At 35.1% G+C, this 20,878-nt stretch overlaps 1 protein-coding gene across 10 annotated transcripts in view; it reads right to left on the minus strand.

The window, feature by feature from the left end:
- ADGRB3 (adhesion G protein-coupled receptor B3) overlaps positions 1–20,878 on the minus strand; it is a 451,307-nt gene that overhangs the window by 16,491 nt on the left and 413,938 nt on the right. For 4 of the 10 annotated variants that reach the window (XM_085056561.1, XM_085056562.1, XM_085056558.1 and 1 more), the window contains 7 exons: positions 19,832–19,917; positions 16,275–16,373; positions 15,780–15,951; positions 8,706–8,801; positions 7,305–7,344; positions 4,140–4,783; positions 3,868–3,981 (listed from right to left, as the gene is read on the minus strand). In XM_085056561.1, coding sequence (XP_084912687.1) covers positions 3,868–3,981; positions 4,140–4,783; positions 7,305–7,344; positions 8,706–8,801; positions 15,780–15,951; positions 16,275–16,373; positions 19,832–19,917 — 1,251 coding nt within the window. The remainder of the gene's footprint in view (positions 1–3,867; positions 3,982–4,139; positions 4,784–7,304; positions 7,345–8,705; positions 8,802–15,779; positions 15,952–16,274; positions 16,374–19,831; positions 19,918–20,878) is intronic. The other 6 variants (XM_085056566.1, XM_085056565.1, XM_085056564.1 and 3 more) reach the window with 3 other exon arrangements.

Raw genomic sequence — 20,878 nt, forward strand, 5'->3', positions numbered from 1 at the left:
TTTTCTTCCTTAAGTCCCCTGTCAGTGATTTGGCCAAGGACCTACAGAGTTGACTGTCTCTGAATGTATTAAGAGCTCTCATAAATGAATACAGAAGGACTATTTTGGACACCCAATCAAGTTACTACACATAAAGATCTCACAGCAGAAACTGAGGCAGAAAAATAAAGAAGATATGAGGCTGGAAAGAGAATTCCAGTCTTTTACATGGCAAATAATTTGTGAGGTCCTTTCCTTCCTGTTCTAATAGAGCACATGACATTTTTTCTCTAATAAATGTTTCTATTGCCTGTCTTTGCATGTTATTCATCTTAAAATTGCCTATAGTCTTTTTCTTCTTTCAGCTGTTTTCCATTTCTCCTCACACTACACTAACCATAGTAGTACACTTGAAATAACTTCCATTCTTGTTCCACAGAGGTAATGATGCAAGTCTCTTCACAGGTATCTACTTGTTCATCCATTTTATTGCACAACTAATAGACATGAATTACTTATCCTGAAGATATGTTCCCCAGCTCAGCTTCTTCCTCTGCTTTTAAACCTCCTAACTTTTCTCTGCATCTAAGTGTACGGGAATGCAATCCTTCACTTCAAAGTAATTTCATTTTAATGAGCACATCACTCTTAGTGTACATTTTCAAAACAAATACCATTCTAAAAGACTGTACTGAGTGTTTCCTTCATTAAAATCAAAACATTTTGAACTGAAGGAGGATACTCCAAACCACTTTGATGCCAAAGTAGCAAAGCCAGTTTTAATCCATACATATAAGGGATGTGCAGGAGATTAAACAGGTGTTTGATTAGTCCTCCTCAGAAATTCCGTGATGTGCTAATATGCCTGCCTGTGCCTATAATCACATAAGTATGGTTGGGTGCATACCAAATAAAATAAAAATCCCAGATTTGCACATTGGGAATCTGCACATCCTTAAATTTATACTTATCTGGGCAATACTTGTATGTAAATATTACAGCATTCTCAAGCTATCTTCTGAAAACTTAAGTTCTTCTATACACAATAAAGGATTAAATTGTTCACACCTAAGAATTTCCTTCAGAAAAAAATATAAAAGTTTTAGAAGAAAGTTTGTGGCATGCAGTAGGATTCATCTGACTAAATTTAGGACATCAACATTTTTTGTGTTTGTGTTTGGACTACTCATTCTGGATTCCTCTATGGAATCTGAAAAGAGACACCTGCACTGAGGCATGTCATTTACTTTGTTCTGGAGCAGATGTCTAAAAGTGGCCTTAAAATGGCTATTTGTCTCAATTGACTCTAAAGGGGAGCCAAATATGAAGGGCTCTTTTTCCATTTCAGAAGGGGAATGCTTACATTTAGATATATAATGTTAGGGGTGGTGGATCCTCCCTTCAGAGTTAGAAGTCAGGATATATGACTTTTGTGCTGATTCTGTAGTTGTGTTCCAACTACCAGCTGATAGGAGGGGGAACCTTTCTGCTGCTCAGGATCTTCTCCTTTAGAGCTGGGCTAGTCATGCTCCGTCAGGAAAAAGGTGGGCAGGATGATCTTAAATGTCCTGCTGCAAGTTTTGCTGCTCCATAATGTTTGACAAAGCCCTGTCTTTTGAAAAGCCTTGCAATCTTCTAAAAAACAAATCCTTTGCCCTCCCTTTTTTCCTTTGCTTAAAGCATCAATGTAAGTTAATCCAACTGGTCAGCTCCACCCAATACCATTTTGGGCTTTACCTCAAACCTTGCCTCTTACACATTGTATATGTAAAAACACAATCACATTATCTATGTGGCTGCATCTGTTCATCAGGATCTGCTTTAGACTCTGATTTTATTCTATACACAATTTTTTTCATGTTCCTATCTTCAGTTCAGCGCAGCACACCCTTATCTTCAATTCAGTGCAACACATCCTCATCAAGTAATGCAGAGAATCACAGAGGCAGAGACAAAAGCCAAAGCAGTTCCTTTCATTTCTGACCTGCCCTAGTATCTGCATTTTTTTGTAATATATGGGATTTTTCTGGGTTTGATGAGGTTTACAAACATAACTGTTTACAGCTTTCTGGGCCAAAATACAGCCTGCTAAACCTAATGTGTTCCTCAAGCTAGAAGAGACTAAATATTTACTGTCTTATTATACTTTAATACATTTTCCTCTACATACTTACTGGTCTCTTTTGAGCATAAAAATGATATACAGAATGGTGACTGAGATTCAGTGTCTATGTCCTGTCTTGGAGGTAAACTTAAAATATGATACAAATACAGTTAAAAAATAACTCTAAGGGAGCAGTAAATTATACTCATAGATTCTCAGGCCTATATTCCAAAGTGGCATCAGGAACTATAATTTTGTGTAAGATGAAGTAATTATTGTCACTATTCTTATAACTTAACTAACATAGGTTTTTTTGTTTGTTTTGGGTTTTTTGCATTTTTTTCCTTTACTTTTTTTTAGGTGTCCTAGATGAACTTTGTCACCAATGAAGAGAAAGAGGCATCACCAGAAATTAATTTAGAGTGGATGGTATGGTGGCACGCATGTCAATCTTCTCAAAGAATTATGAATCTTCCTCACGTATTTCATCCATATGTCTAACCTTAACTGGACTGGATTTAAGTCTCTATATCTGCCAAATATCATCTGAAAGACAGTATTGTAGATAAGTGGGAGAGGATACTTCTGGAAGGTGACCTTAACTATTCTGCTTCCGGGGTTGCATTAAATTTGAGAACTCCTGTGCACCCCCTAAGATCTATTGACAAATATACCTGAACTAACTGGGCATGCACTTACACCATCTTTTAGAAATAATTTTGAATATTTGTTCAAGAATTTATATATTCACTTTAACAACAACCAAAACATGGATAATTTTTGATTCCTTGCAGATGCCCACACTTCATTTTTTATTAATTTTTCAGTTAAGTCTTGTAAAAACTTATGGTAGTACACACACAATATAAACAGCACAGAAAATATTTTCCTTTCAAAGCTTATAAAGATATCTCTTGAAACTAAATTCTGATCTTCTACCCAAACTCTTCATAAAACTTCATCTACATAAAACCTCAAGTCCATTTTAAGAGAAATGTCCGTAAGTATCCACCATTTATAAAGTATCAGCTACAGTTGCATCTAAAAATTGAAAAATCAGGTAAAGCCTCTGTTTTCCTACACAGACGGGTCCAAACATTGCAGAGTAATAATGGCTTCAGGTTTGCACATACAGTAGAATTTTTTTCCACATGCAACTTCTTTCAGAGAATGAGTGAGTACCATGTTTTTTTTATTTGTCTTTCTCTGTCCCACAAAATGCCATGTTTCACAGCCTCTGAAATGCTCATAAAATGTACTCTCAATTCTTAAGGAGGTCCAAGTATGAAATTAACTCCAGCTCACTGCTGGCTTTCATAGGTAAAAGCTTTGTAAGCACGGCAATATTTGACGCTTGGGTCTTAAGAATTTATTTAAATAGTTTTCACTTTGATAATGCTTAAATCCCACAGACAGATTGTAGCAATAACTGAAAGCCTTTTAAAGGCTTTTCAGTTCACTTTTGCAATCTGACTGAAATCTATGATACTCCACACGAAGCCCACCTGTACCTACTGCACACATCAGTTGTACCAATGCCTGCATATACATGCAAACAAAACTAAACCAGTAAATGGTGAGCTACTGGATGGAAGAATCCAAGACTTACACCAATGAGAGCAGAATCAGACCCATCATATCTGAGACAGATATGATTGTCAGCAATAAAATGGCAAATATTTTCAACTGCATGTGCTTGCAGGTAGGGCCAATTATTAGCACTTGTATTTTGCAGGAATAGTTTTTCTTCTTATAGCAACACAGAATTTTCCAGTGGACTTTACCTGGTAGGTCACGAAATCCTCTGCAGACGTGTGGAATGTTAAATCTCCAGAACTATATTGTTTCATACAGACTGGCTCTGAAACTTTAGTCTTGTTTTCTAGGTATAAACACTTCTGATAATAAGAGAAATATGAACAGCAGTGTATGATCCCAAACAATAATTTATACTAAATTAAAACATTAGCTTCACCCCTTAGACACAAGACACAATTTATTGTCTTATCATAAAATTAGAACAACAGAGCATGCAATTTGTTTATGCACCACTGACCTCTAAAGAGCTCATTGATATTGTGGATCCAGTTTCACTTCTTGATAATCCTGCATTGTCATCCAGCTCTGAGGCAATGAAATTCTTCACTGCTGTGCGGGGCTCAAATGGTAAATTCTGCATATGTTCTTGGGTGGGAAGATGCTGGTCTAAATTGATATTAAATTGGTCCATTACAGAGGGATTCATATTGAACTCTGGATTAACTTTGTAGTGCAACAGCCTTTCATGAGGCAAGGTATCCATGCCTATATTCATTTTGCTTTCATCTTTCAGTGATGGCTGGGTATTTACTGAGCCCCGGGGCATGACTATATAGTCGCTTTCTATCATCCGTTCTTGAGGATGGACTATGTCCATATCTGCACCTCTCAAATTGTCATCAGTGCATAAATACACAGTCCTCCTCAGCTCACTGTTGTCTTTTTTCAAGCACTGATTGGCCAGTTCACTCATACTCATGGGCATGTGGAGACCTGTTGGTTGCTGGATGATGACTTTGGAGATGATGTTGCCGGGCAAGGTTGAATAGCTCATTCCTTCAGGGTTAGGTCCCTTTTCCTCCTCTTCATCATTTAGTGAAATTCTAGAAAGTGTTCCTGTTATAGTGGCTGCTCTGCAAGGTCCAATGTCTTTATGCAGAACTGTAGGTCAGAGAACAGGATTCTTACAGCATGAAACCATGGCAACCTAACACTGTTTTTTCCTGTGGCTTTATCTAGCAGTGCTTCCTTTACCAGTTCATCTTCTTAAATCTTCTTCTTTCCACTTATTAACTTCCATTTTATGAATATTGGTTTTGTAGCAGCTTTTGTGTGGTTTTGTGGTTTTTTTGTTCCCTTAATCTACTGTGTATAACTGACACTGATCTCTGACTCGCTTCAGTCATTTATATAAATTAAAAACACTTCTTCATTTATTCCTACTGACTTATATAGATTTTAGGTGACTTACAGCTTAAGCAAAAGCCTGCCATGTGGAACTCATTAAGGATTTTCAAAAAAATACACTATGACACCTGTACTGCCATTATTAACTCCACATAACCTCCTGGAAAATGTCAAACAGATTGTAAGGCAGAATAATTTTGTCAATCCATTGTAATGACCTACCATAAGATTATAACTACGAGCATGTGTTCCTAAGCTCATAAATGTTCCTTTTCACTGACTTTTTAAAACTCTTCTCTGTTAAATAATGTTTTAAATAAAAGTGACAAAAAATTACCACATTGGGAAGAAATTCCATTGGTATCAGAAAAATTATTTTGCTGCATCTGGTAAGGTTATAAAGAATATAAACATGTTTTGTAGAAGAGTTATAATCCACTTTTTCTCTAGGCTTAGACCTTACTGGTCCAAATTGTAGCAACATCCAGCAATTTTTGTTGGGGCGAGTTCCACATGCAAAAGTTACTAATCCTGTCATAAAATTCAAAATTTGCAGAAGCATTGAAGGATGGATTCATGTTTTCAATCACAATTCTTCATCTTAAAAAAATAAATGTAAGTCTATAATTCAACATTTGTGATGAAAGAAAAAGAAATAAAGTAATCAATTACTGGGCTTATTTCAGCTGGTGTAAGGGTGCAAGGATTTTCTGGTCCCGGCTGAAGATATTTTAATTCACACCAATGCTATTTTATGCAATAAAAACCAGCTCATGGGCTGATACAGAAGGACAACTTGAAGTATCTCAGGTGTTATATTTACATCCCTTCTGGTTGCCCAAGGGCTCTGATGACCCAGATCCCCCAGTACCTGCCTGTCAGTTCACTGCCTTTTTCCATAGCAAGCAGCTCATAAGACATCTGACTCTCCCTCCTCACACAAAACTAACTCTCATTTTTCCATTATGAAAAGAACAATTTGCTTCTAAACAACAGTGCACAAATACTTGAATTCAGTGCCTGCTTCACTATTTCCAGTGACACTTGTTCAGACATTCCAAACTGTGCTCTATCCTTAAATTTTTCATTATCAGAAAGTGAGTTCAAATGCTTATCTAGTAAAGCCTGTTCATAACTGCATTCAAAGTCAATCTCCTTTAGGTTGCCTCTGACAAGGCCTTCCGTACTGCAGAGCTATGTTATCAAAGGTAAGAAGTGGGAACTATGTGGATCAGTGCTGGATTTTTGCCTGCATTGGATGGTGACAGACATGCATCTGTGTTACGCTGTACTATCCTGCTCCCTTCCAAATAGATGTGCATATTAAAACTGATCTGTAGGGAAGAACTAATTCTGTATTGCAAAAAACACAGCTGGCAGCTTTTTAAAGGTGGGTGACTGGAAACTCAGGCTTCACCTTAATGAGATCAGCTTTCTTGGCTCCTCATATAGCCAGTGAAGAGAGAGTGTCCTTCAGGTGGGTGATGCAGAACAGCTAAATCAGGCTTCTGCTCTGACTCACCCTGTGGAGAGGACACATTCTCTCCCTTTTCCTTTATTGAAAATTGAGGGTGTTTAGGCAGAACTGTTTCCCTAGGAAAAACTGTCCTTTAGAAGTATCTCCTAGATTAAAAAAAATTTGTAGAGTTTAAATGGTCATTTATTTTATACTGCACTTTATTTAAACAAGGTTGGCAAATAAATGGCTGAAAATATGTTATCTTTAATATATGGAAACAAATATAGCTGACCGATTAAAGACCACACTACCAAAATATCTTTAAAAAACCTTCAACTTTTCTCTGTAAAGTGGAATAAAACTTAATTTCCTTAAACTATTGTTGATTTCACTTAAAGTCCTAAAAACCATACTCTCTTTAAAATGAATGCAAATTGATGCATTCTTCATATACATAGCTTTCAAGATACACTTTTTTTTTTTGTTAAAGCAAAATGATGGTTTCCCATTTGCTTGTGTACTGGGGAAGGAAAGTTTAATGCATTAAGCATTATCTACTTTCAACACCTACTTGCTTTCTAATAGGCAGTCATAACTTTGACTACTTTCCAACTGCTGAATTCTAGTTAAAGGCTTTTGTCAGAAAATTAAATAAGTGTAGTCGTACAGTGACATATCTTTTCACTTTTTCTATTTTTTAAATTAACAAATGTTTCCTATAAACATCTAAACCCCAATATTTTTCTTATTTTCATTTCACCTGGAACTCATTGAAGACTTCTTTTTGTTGGCTAAATACTCTCTCAATGTTCTTACCTGACCGACAAGCAATGTCCACATCCTTCTCAAAATCAGTCTGTAACAAGAAACAGTGAAACAGAACAGCCATTATTAATTAAAAAATAAACCACAATACTTTTTTGCCAACTAGTGCTTCCAAAATGTCCTACTTACAGGGTCATAGTCTCTTAAAAGTGGTTTCTTGTTGCTGAGAAGGTGAAGTGTATTGTTTTACAACAGCAGAGCTTTACAAAGTTTCCTATATATAACTGGGTATAAAGTATAACTGGGTGGTTTTCAAAGTATGCTGCCTGACCAGAAAAAGTAAAATAAAATAGGTGGAAGTAGAGTATATAATTTTAATAAAATGATATAGTGTATTGTTTTTAATGTATATGGAAGAATAACTTCTACATCTCATCAAAGGAACTTCTTTAAGGAAGCTTTTCATAGTAATTTTATGGAAAGAAGTATGAAAAATAGCCTGCAATACAAATTACTGTGAATAAGTGTAATCCAAAGAGACCATCCTCTTTGAAACTTTATTAATTTGTTTTGAAGTGGTTATTTGTTACAAAATATTGTCATTTCTTGCTACTAATGTAATCATATAAACTTTTTGTACTCCTTGAAAACAATCATTATTTATTTCATTGTGTAAAAATTAATTGTGAGAACAAAGAAAGAATTTTAACAGTTGGAAATCAAAGCACACTTTTCCTGATTAGACAAAACTATTTATTCTGTTGGAGAATTTAGTTACTTTGTATTTTAATTTTCCCAAGATTATTCCATGAGTTCTGTAAAACTCATCTCTTTTCTTGCTTGTGAAGTCCAAACATTAAATTCTTTTTTTGAGCCATCATTTTGAAGGGCATCTGCTTGCTGTACCTTTCAGTTTCGCTTAGCCTTGCATGTCTTTAGGGCCTCATTCTGTCCCCATTACAGTCAATGACAAACTTGTTCAAAGTGAAGAGACGAGTAAGTTTTCTTAATATATTACCTAACAATATTAGCAAAATTCACTATCTCCTAGTTTAATACACTAGATTCCCCCTGTTGACTCTCTAGCGCTTTCTTCTTCTTTTGTTGGAGAATATTTTTAAGGCCTTGTGAGGGGAAATACATCAGTACTCTTTACACCAACACTACAAAAAGTCACAATCTATTATTAGAATATTTAAAATCCTCTTATGTAAGAACCTTTTGGCCTACAGAACACTGGTGGAAGATACTAATTCACTGTGCTCCACTAAATAATCACACCAATAATTAAAAACTAGATAAGATATTTAAGCAAGCAGATAATGACCTTAACAGTCTTTTGCTTAGGTGTTAATATTTCAGCTATGGAAACTTGCCACATATAATACAGTAAGCTTTTTCTTTTTGTTAGGAACACTAAATTCATTGTCAAAGAAAAAAATAAAAGCTAACCATGATTTGGGCATGTCCATTAGGAAAAGAACTTGAAGAATCTGCATTGATTGGATCCTGACAATTTCTTAGCCGACATCTGAATGCATCTTGAACCTGTGGAAAAAAAATCTTATACTGATTCTTATGTAACATCATATACTCCTATCAGAGATAAAATTAAACCATATGAAATACAATCCATGACTTTTCTTTAGCCCACTTAATAAATCAGAAGCAATAAACATAAATGCTTATTTCTGCCATTTCATACATATGTTATACTTTGTGGCTGCTACAAATTCTGCCAGTCTATTACATCCAGATCACATAATTAGATTTATGTATGGCCAGAATTAGCTACTAGACAGTGATTATATGTTACTTAAGCCAAATCTGTCTTGGTGATAGTATTTGGCTTTGTCTTCTCATTCACTTTGGTACAGGTCTGGTAACAGGATTAACAGATATACTGCTAACGATTGCAAGATAAAGTGTATCTTCTGCTTGAAAAATGTTTGATTCTTGAAAGACAGTTCTTTACAGTTATTGTAATCACACAGTTATTGTAATCATTTCCTAATAGTTATTGTAATCTCCTAATTTTATTTTAAAAATAAGTCTATTTGAAAGATATTACTAATTCCAATAATAATCTTTTACTTCATGTACACGGAATCTAATGCATCTCTTCTAGGAGTAAAAGTCTTAAGATCAGAGAAATATCTTCAATGTGAGCACAAGAAGGAAAGTGGACTGTTTGGACAGAGACAGATTTCTTGAAAGTACAAAAGGAAGTTATCAGAAATCACTCTTCATTAATATGAGCCATACAGTAAATTTGAAAACTTGTCCCTAAAACACAGTATATTTGAGGAATCGTTTATAATTTTTAAAATACTATTATTCAGCCCTTAGAAACACGTGCTTCAACAGAGAGGCACATTCAAAAGGAAAATGCAGTTTCTGTTTGTTGACAGCAGAATGCAAACAAATTTTACTGTGTTCTCACACGTACAACAGTAAGGATGGCAAGGCAACTTTTGGAATATAATGTTTTACAATGTGAATTTTAGTTCCAGAAATGCAAGTGTCTATATTAAATATATAATCATATTCCTGATTGAAAGATGTGACTTCGAAAAACAGGAACATGGCTGGATGATACAATTTCTTGTTCAAATATAAAAGTACTATGAAGGAAATGTCTATAAAAAACTACATTCCATTTATTATCTTTAAAAATTACTTGATGACTTATTCAGAATAACTAAAAGGGAGAAAATTGTCTTCTACTCATGGACATTTTGTGAACAGCAGAAGAGGATAATTCATTAACTGCTGCTGATGAGAAGCTGTCACCTTTAAAAGTATCATATTCTATCACAAGTTGTTTAGAAGCTATCACAAAAGGGAAAATTAAATTTAAAAAATTATTTGTAATAAGAAAACATTTTTTTAGATGGCTCAGCCCTCAAATGACTAGGACTGCTCAGTAGTCTTGATAAGCGACTGTTGCAGGTGGAGGGAGCCAAATATAGGGCAGAAAGAAGAATGAAGCACGGTGGGAAGGTTTGGATTGATTTCAAAACACTGAGACTTACCACATGTTGCAATTTAAAGTGTGCTGTATCAAGACTCAGATTCTGTTTTTAGGCACTACACTTGCTTTGGTTTTCCATGTGTTTGATGTTAATTTAATTTGGCATCTCCCAGTTGCTGCAAATTTAATCCAAGTATTCTCTCACTTTATCAATGCTGAAGTTAGGTCACACTTCAGAATTTTATACTCTTGGATAAGCACTGGCATGGTGATTTGACAAAAAATAAAATAAAGAATGCCTCGTTCAAAGCATCCCCAGCTTTGCTGAATCTCATCTCAAGGTATAATATACTTGACCCCAAAGCATTGTTACTTCAGAACATACAGTTTATCTCACTGCACTCTGGTCTCCCCATTTTTGGGATTCTGTGTTTGTGGAGGTTCCCCACTTCTGACAGCTCCCGAGATCTCAAGAATCTCATGTTGTACTTTCAGTGGCTTCTACATTAAAGCAGAGAATCTTGATTTTAGATCCTCTTAAATGTGCATGTTTCTTACAATCCTTCTGAAGTGCAAGCAGCATATGATTTGAAGATGTTAACAGAATGTCGAATGTAGCATTATCCATGATACTGACATATGCTGCAATTTCTAGATGTCCTCACCCAAGTCAGAATTAAAATGGTTGAACTTTCTAAATACCAGCTTATTCTTCTAAACTGCTTGTTCAAAATTGTTGAGTATGTAAAGACTGTGCTGTCTTTACATTTTACTTTGAAACATAATCTTATTTTTTCCCCTTGCCTTTTAACATCAAGTTACAAGATTTTCTTATAGCCAGGCAGAGCAGGAGAGACAGATGCGATGAACGTGCAGATACCAGGGAAGTAGTTTCCTTAGCAACAGTAACCAGCTCCAAGCTTTTGTAACTTACCCTTGCCCTACTCTTGTATTTTATTATTTTTCTCCTGCAATTCTGAAATGTGGGCTCTAGACGCCAACGGTGAATTTAATCCAATTGCTCTCTACTCCTCAGAGCACAGCTAAAGAAAAAAATACGTGTGGGTTCCTCCCATCACCAGCATTAACATAAGTTACTAAATGTGATTCAAATCAGCTTTAAAGCATCTTGTGTTCAAGGAGATGAGGCAAACTGTTTTGCTGAGATAGATAAGCTTCAGCGGTAACCCCTCATATTTTTCTCTGTTCTGTGACACATTCATCACCATCTTCCAACACCCAATTAGGTGTTTAAACAGCAAGGAGAGGAAACAAAAAGAACAACTCTGGGCTCTCTGTGCTAAAAAGGCAACATAAAGCAATAATATCTAACTATTTTGCATTTTTCTTCCAAGACCTCCAAACAGACCATGAAAGGTCTTATGCTTAAAAAATACTATATTTATTTTAGAAGTTAAGAAATAGAAGTATAGAAAGATTTAATATCTTTTCAAAAGACACTGAATTGATGGTGGACAGAAACAAATGACACATCACATAGGTCTCTTCCAGTTGTATGTCTTATTTGGTGAAAATCCCTGTCTTCCTGATGCAGCCCCTAACGAACAATTTCTTCAATATAGCATGTTGGAGAAAGTAACAAATGTTTCTATAATTTATGTGTATATCAACATAACTAAAAGGAAAAAAGGGGCTTTTACATATAATTGTAGAAGTCTGTGTCTTTTTGTGGTGTAATGACAATAAAAGCATAGTAAAGCAGATCTGTCCTTTTTGGATTTTATGGTGATATATTCCACCCCATATTTTTTTTTCCCTCGACAGTCAGAATTATTGTTTTGCCTGTGCTGGCATGCTATAAATATTAGATCAATCTTACAGGCTATAACTGAGATAGCTTTGTAGCTGTCGTCAAGAGTGACAAATATGTTGGCAGGAACTCCTTGACAGGCACTGGCAGAGCTAAACGCTTTTGCAGACAACCAAAAGTAACGGACTACTCTTTCAGCTGGAGGTACCATGTGCAGCACAAAGACTGCACTGCCCACTCTGCACGATGGCCACTCTCTTGGCCAGCACTCACCTAAGGGTCTCTGCAGCTGGAAAGCCAGACTCTAGAGCCAGACTGAAACATAACTTACTGGACTTACACCTCTCTTCGTGTAGTAGTCAACTATGTCTTTGCTGCTGCAAAACTGAACCGAATAAGTGCAGACCATACATATTTTTGAAATTAAAACTGATTCAAGTCCATCAGCTTCTACTTCTTTGTGCTTCTTGAAGAAATTTCTATTAATTTTCTTTTCCCATATGAAAAATATTCCCTTAATTAATTCCTCAAGTGTTTTTACCAGTTTGCAATTTAAATCTGGAGGACAAAAGAAGATTAAATGTATTCTGTCAAATAGAGTTCAATCAGCAGTATGCCTAGGTTTCTTTGTCTTCCACCAACAGCACTATCATAATTTTGACTGGAGATTATCTCCTGATTAGTGAATAAGTTGTCTCTGTACATTTACTTTGGCCTAAGTTGTCAAGACTGAATAAAAAAACACCTGCTCCGTTTTGATAAGGGAGATCTTATCAAACCTTAGTGCTTTTTGGGCCTCACTGGGAAGCCTGCTCACGAGGTCATTTAAAAAAAGCCAAAAAACATGTAGATAGATTATTTAGCTGCTCAATAAAATGCCTTTCTTCTAGAATTTCCATGTTAGAATAGGGATGTGTAATTCCTAAGACTGACTTGCAGGAACAACTCCTTTTAGTTGTTAAACAGAGTAATGATTTTTGCAGTTAGATTATATATATATATATTTATTTTTATATATATATATATATATATTTATATATTTATATATATCTATCTATCTATCTATCTAAATTTCTATATCTATATCTGTGATTTGCCAAAAAAAAGTGAAGAAAATAAACCATAACCAGCTGATTGCCTACACATAAAAAAATTAAGATTCTAAATTCCTGTATAAACCTGTTTATAATCTGATATTTTTGCATACTGCTTACACAAGAAACAGTGAGTTAGATGTGGCTCCAGTCAAGGTATCCTACAAATTTGAAAACTGAGTTTACATTTAATAGAGACTAATTTCACCTCAATCATCACAGTCCTACTTTTGACCATGGTCAGACAAGAATGTTTCTATGAGATGTTCAGCACTATTGAAGCATTCCCTTCATGAAGGGAATGAAGCATTTGCGGCAAAAAACTGTCATAATAGGAAACCTGTCTTTAATTCAAGGCTTAGGGCATTGTTGGAAGATGTTTGTTGGTTTTCATCTTTCATCAGCAGTCAAAATATTTTTTTTTCCAATAAGCTTCTGCATTACTGCACTGACGCAGGCTTAACTGCTCCCTTTTTTTTTTTTTTTTTTTTTTAGTTATTTTATTTTATACAGTGCTATGCTAAGTTATATGTAGAACTTCTCATAAATTTTGGTCTTTTTTTGACAAAATCAATGAGTGATAACCAGGTATATGTTTCAGCCTCTCTGGATCCTTACAAAAGACACAAGGAAATGGAATTAGGAGACAAGAAAATGGAATTAGAACATGAGGAAATGAAATGAATAGGGGAAATCAGATTGGACATCAGAAAAACGTTCTTCGCCCTGAGGGTGTTTTGTCACTGGAACATACTTGGTCATGGATCCAAGCCATGGTCAGAATTTGAGGAGTGTCGGGACAACACTCCTAGTCATATGGTTTAGTTTTAGGTAGTTTTTTAAGGAGCAGGGAGTTGGACTCAGTAATCCTTATGGTTCTCTTCCTATTGATGATATTCTGTGACTTAGTGAAAGACAGTGCTGTTCATATTGCTTTGGTTTTGAATGTTTCACATGCAATCTTGAGCAAAAGGTACATATTTTAAAATAAAAACTATTCCCTAGGACAGTAAATGGGAGGTGGTATGCCCTTTCTAGGCTAATTAATCCACTCCAATGGATACAAAAATTTCATAGACAGAAAGAACAGTATGAAACTACTATTCTTCCTACTGATAACAGATGCAGTGTCTTTTACCATTATACTAACAAAATATGTGAAATGATGGCTTTCAGATTTACTGATGAGACTACCCTCTTTCCCAGATATAAATCATATTGGGGAAGAAATTGCTGAAGAAAATAAGGGTATTGCAAGACAGTTCTACATAAAATAGATTTTTCTTGAGTATTATCTCTTATTCTGCACATATTTTTATCCTGAACAAAACGAAAAGTCAAAGGAAGAAAAAAGAAAAGGTATTGAGGTAAGCCTCTTCCAATGTGAGAGCTCATAAACCAAGAAATACAAAAGTTCATAGCCCCGAACAGCATGATTAAAGTGGGAAGGAATCAGGAGTGTGTAAGTTGCTAATTTCTGCAAGATACTGATTTTTTTTCTCTTAAAATCCAAAACTTGATTATTTGATAAGATAATCATGTATGCATACTGTGAAGGATAGTGATATGAATCTCATGCAAAGTGGTACAATACTGAAAGAATTGAATAAATTATGTCACTCAATTATTTTTCATTAATATACTGAGTTTCAGTGTTTAAAAGGTGTCAGTGCTGGAAAAGGAAACCCCTGTGTGAGATTTGTAACTCAGCATTGACAATAAACTTTTCCTGAAACATCTTCCTTGTTTTTTTCAGTCCTGAGGTGCTTTCAAATAACCCTTGTCCATCCCAGGGAAACCTGCTGGGCAGTATAATTGGTTTACTGGTGTGGTAAATATCCTGAGGATGATAAATGACAGCACACAGGTATGTCTGTGGACCAGGAACTACTCTGCAGTCCAACTCCACTGCTCATTTTTGATGGAGGGCCCCATTACCACAAATCTGCCAACAAAGCTGTTACGCTACTGCTCTTAAACCCATCTCAATAAAAAGTGGGGTTAGTTAGCAGGTTAGGCAGGTTAGAAGAGCTGTCACCAGAGCCTGATTAAAGAGCACTTGTGTAGGAGCTTTGCCATCAGATTTCAGTGGTGATGAATCCTGCGGCAAGTGGCACTGAGCTGTGAAGGGCAGGCCAGGGTACTGCTTGTCCTCGCTGCTCTCAGAGCACTCATCTGTCTTCATCCTTGCTGTCCCCATAACTTTAGTAGGTACCTGAGTTTGTAGATCTGAAATGGTAGATCTTCACCAACATAACCCGTCATCTCCTTGTGTCCTCTTTCAGGGACAGTATAAGCAGAAAAAAAATTGTGTCTGAATCTGTTATAGAGAGTGTAAAAATCTACAGCTTTTGGTCTTCAGAAAGGCATTCATGTTTGCATATTCCTATACTCATTGGGAAAGACTAACACTTAAAAATAAACTGTACCTGGGATTAATTAAAAGACACCTTGAATTAAGTTCGTAAAGTTTTACACTGCTATTTTGCACTTGGAATTAACTGATCTTCTCCCTCTCTTTCACTTTTTCTCTTTTCCACTTTCACTTGTTCCTATACATCTCATCATAAAATATTTTTCTTTCCATTAAACGTATTTCTGCAGAGCAAGCTGTACATAACATTAAAGAGTAGTTGAAAGATTAACAGGAGCACAGCCCTTTGGAAAACCGGGAAGCCATTCCTCACCTCCCTTCGGAGAATACAATGGACCATGACAATAACAAAGCCTTGTAATGAATCAAATACTGCAAAAAGTATCTGAAATAATATTGATCTTTTGTCTGTCATGGCCAGAACTGCAGACATCCAAGTCAGTGCTAGAAGTGGCAACACCACACAGGAGCTCCAAAGGGATGCCCTATTGAAAAGAAAGAGAAAAGCAGCATTGTAATATTGTAAAAAAACATTAAAAGCTCACTAGTAAAATAAAACATATTTAAGGATGTCACTTTATCAATTTAACTTGAAAATCATAGACAAGAATGTAGTAGTTGTACTTTATGTTCTAAAGAATATCCTGTATTCAGTTAATAAACATATTTGCAATTTTTTTTTTTAAAGTATTTAAACATGCTTAGCACTTTATACAGTGTTAGCAAACACATTTGTCATCATCAAACTATTGTCTCACATGCACTGTATAAGATTTGTAACAAGAAGATGTAAATGATCAGGACTAACATGGCATTACTGGCGGTGGTGGCTGACAAAGCTGTTGTTGAAACTACTCCACACTTGGCACATTTGAGCGTCAAACCGCTATGAGGCTCACTCATCTGACTGCAAACAAACAGAACACCCACAAAAAGAACAAAATATTGAATTGTCACCAAAAAACGTTGCTACTGAAATTTAGCTTTTAAATATGATGTCATGCAGAAAAAGTAAGTAGACTTATTCAGGATGAATGCTCTATATTTTTGCAAAACTGTACTTTATACTTTACATTATTGTTAGCTTTAAATGTTAATTGTATGGGGCTTGATTTCATGCAAACTCTATTTCTTACATTTAATCTAAAAAAGGCCCCAGATGTGATCAAAACTGCTCAGTACACTGAAGTAAACACAAGCACGTGCTAGGATAGACACACAAAGTGAAATCCCTCTATTCAGACCTGCTGAAGGAGTGTTGCATCCAAACATGCTTGAGAAAAAGTACAGGTCACTTAAAAAGGAGTGTGAAGTATGGACCATTACAGAGCATTAATAGGGAAAGAAACCTGCATAATTTTTTCAAGCATCAAATCATTATGTGCATACTGTATAGTCAGATTAGTACTAGTGACCTGCATGGCCCACTAATATCAGGAATGGTTTTATTCATGCCATATGAAGGTCTGAATACAGGGCTTGAAATGTATGGAATTTGATGAAATAAATATCAGCTGGTACTATAAAAAGGGTGACCTGTTTTGCCTTTTAATAAAACACAGTACACAAGCATTAAGCTCAAAGCATTTTGTATAGACAATTGTACCTCTGCACCTGTCAGAAGAGTTCAAGGACAAAACCTGGAATTTAAGTTTTCTTTTCCATACAGCATGCATTCTTGAATCAACTAAATAAATATTTTTCCTACTCCTTCTCTTTCTGCTATGAGAACGGGGAATAATCACAACTGACTAAGATGTGACATAGCTGACAGGAAGGATATTTTACTATTCCCAGCTGGAAAGTGGTCAAAGTGATGAAGATAAGAACATTTTGGGTTTTTTTCCCAGTTATTTCAACCAACTGAATTATTTTTTATTGGCAAACCCAGGACTTACAAGACTTTCAACACACTGTCCAAAACAACATCAAATACCAGTGTTTTCCACTTTGTTAAACCAAATGATGATTTTCCATTAAAAAGTGCAGTATATTTCTCATAAAAAAAGCATTTTCTTCCATAAGAAAACAGTGAGAACCAAGATCTTTTATAAGATGATTTTGGGGTGAAAAAATAACTCAGTGAATCCACATCACTTGTCACTAATTAAAAATATATGTTAAAGAATGAGCTAGAAAAATGCCTTGGGTAAGTATAAGCTAAGTTTGGAAAGTGCTTTCTGTCTTTGCCTGGCAGTGCTTCAGCATTATTAGACTGGATTATTCTCTTTACCTCTATAAAACTGCTCTGGATCTTGCAAATAATAATAGAACTTAAAGTGCATATAAGCCAAATGTAAATTTTCAGCCTGGGCATTGGCATATGCTTTCTCTTTTGCCAGGAAAAGGATTGAGATCATGACTGAGATCCAGCAACATATTTTTTACCACTTTTTTGATTCTCCATATGCTTATAAAGGTGGTAAAAAGCATATGGAGTTAGTATATTTTGCCCCATTCACTTGTTTTAAATCCTACAGCCGAACTTTTGACTGAGCTTTTGAAATATGTAAGTCCCATATTTGCCAGGAAGAATGAGGTTGCCTTCCTGAGCATGGCTGGCAGAAGATACTTGAGAAATGAATGACAATCACCTTTCTAGAGGAGATCAAATGATGAACCAATTTCTATGCCCCAAAGAATGTCTTGAGAGATGTCATCTGCCAAGTAGTATCAAGGAATGCTGTTGCCAAGCCACCATCCCATAATATCACACAAGTTAGGATTCTTTCTCATTAGGGTATCTACATCTTTTCCCAAAATAGCTGGAATAATCTCTTGATTCTTTATCCATTCATTTTAAAGCTAAGCTATTTTAAAATAAAAGACTTCCTTACTAAGTTGCCCAATTAGGAAGTGAGTTATTTGTTTCATCAGGAAAGCAAAGTATAAGCAAACAGATTTCTATAGCCTAAAACTGAATAGCTGAAAAAAAAATCAGTTAAATCTAAGTTTGAATATCCTCACAAAATGTACAAAGCCAAACCTGTGGCTGTTCCAGCTCCTTACATCACTGGAATCAGAGCATATGTGAATTTGAATTGGTGATTACTAAGTCATTGCTACTTTTGAAACAATTTGGTAGTTTTACAATATTCTAGATTTCACTAGTGTTATTACAGAGTTAAGAATGTTGATGGAGCATTTTAGAAAAAATTAAGGTTATGAAATTAATACTTGCTAATGAAAAAAGAAGAAAAAAGAAGAAACAGAATTAAAGGGTTTGGTACATGTTTGTCAAAATGATGGTGAAATAACTGAAAACCAGGCTTAATTGAATTAATATGAAATGCAAATCACACCAGCTGAAGTATTTATCATAAGCGTACTCATCTAAGTCCTAACTATTAGGAATGCCACTATTAGTTACATGGTAAAATAATTAAAAGTGAAACTGCAATAAATTTGCCTATAGCAGTAATACACAGAAAAATGAAGATAAAGTCTTTTATCATTGTTAGAAATGTGGATATTGGTGGAGTTAAATTACAAGCTGGCCCAAAATACAATCCTAGAAAATATACTTGAAAAAAATCATTATTCAAAGTTTAAATATACTTTCATAAGCATTAAGAAGGTGATGATCCACTTCTGAAGTATTTTTCTCCAATATGCAATCAATCAAGGTTTGCTGCTGCAATACTTCAAATCATTGTCACCCACTGAAAAACAGTTTCTGATACCACCACTGTCATAATCTTTTCTTGTCATGATAATAAACAGAATTTTAATGTAAATGCAATTAAATAATCAATAACACACATTTACCTTATTTTTCCTTTTTTAACTTTTAAGCCATGTTTGTTTTTTTTTTTTACTTTGATGTTCTGTTACACTAATTTAGAAAATACACCTGTGTAGATATTATGTGGATGTAAGAACAAAGACAAATTCTTAATACAAACAGGCAGAATAACATTGATCTAAGTAAGGGATATATCGCTGTAAAATATATTTTATAACAGTTAACACAAATTAATAACATTTCTTACCATACTGATTAAATTTGACAACTAGACAAAAATAATCCATTCCTTCAGTACACACAGTTCATAAAACTGTTTTCCTGACTGCAACAGCTTTACACATGCAACCATCTTGTGATATCAGTGCTCCGATTTGTTTAATCCTCATTCTGATTAACTTAATACTGTTGTACTTGTGTTTTATTATGTTTCGTTTGTTTAGCTGCATTCCCTCAGGATAATGCAACAGCAGCTTTTGAGATTAATGGAATATGTTAGAAACACTGTAACCCTGATATAAAAGTTCACAGCACAATCAAAAGCATTTTTGGTGAATATCTGTAATTGAAAATTGATGATAAAATTCTAATATGCTTAAAATAACCCAATTGTTGCTTACCCCGCTCTGTGTTTGAGCTTTTTATCTAGGATTCCATCTCTGGAAACAAGTTTATTAAATACCAAAATGCCAATCACCATGTTGACCTGTCAAACAGAAGACAAACAGTTGATCTTTCAGTGCCTGAAAGAAAATCCTGTTACTTCAGAAAAAGAAAAATCCTGTATCCTGTAACTTCAGAAAAAGGCTCTTACAGGCCTGCAAATTGCCTCCTTTTACATTTCTGAGTATTCCTTTAGAAACTGTGCAGCAATGTCCCTGAACACACCAAAAGGTGGTATTCTCAAAAGGGTGACATATACACACATCCTGCAACAGGCTCGTTTTTAAACCTTAGAAGCTTGAGTAATATAACTTTAATATTTTGTCAGTTTTCATTGCAACAATGTATCCTATTCCAGGAAAACCAATCCATTTGAGTTATCTATACAGGGGAGAGCTAGTCAGAGCATAGGATGACTGTAACCATGTTCCTTTCTAAACATTTATGGCCCATGTGGGTGTTCCTACTTATGCAGAACCAGCCTTTGGTTTTCCATATCTTCCTGCACATTAATCACTGTCTATGTCATTCACCAAAATGTCAGTTTTGAGCCTTGTTTGGCTGCAGTTTACTATTTTTGTGGACCAGATGAATTTCTGGGACGTCTGCTTAGCTCTATTAAAGTAAATTGTGTTATGATCACATACATGGATTCAAGACCTAACCTAAAAAAAATTCAAGTGTCAGACTTTGGCACTTAATGGACATACTAATGGCATTTAATGGACAACTTAATGACTGTTATTATCCATTTGTATTATTGAGCTGAACTCTATGAACCTGTCTCTGCATGTCCCTGCAAAGAGGTAATACCAATTTTTGAATCTAATTATCAAATGTTCCTTTTTTTTATTTATTAGAGAAGGATAATCCTTTTTTTTCCCTTTCAAACTGGTTTTTCAACATCCGTGCCAAAATACCTAATTGTTACTAGTCTGCCCTGCCAAGTCTTTTTCAACTTTATTTTCAGCATTAACATTTTTCAGCTGCTGTTATATAATTCT

Source organism: Lichenostomus cassidix, chromosome 3 (genome assembly GCF_008360975.1).
Source record: "Lichenostomus cassidix isolate B80296 chromosome 3, HeHo_3.0, whole genome shotgun sequence".
Taxonomy (NCBI): Eukaryota; Metazoa; Chordata; class Aves; order Passeriformes; family Meliphagidae; genus Lichenostomus; species Lichenostomus cassidix.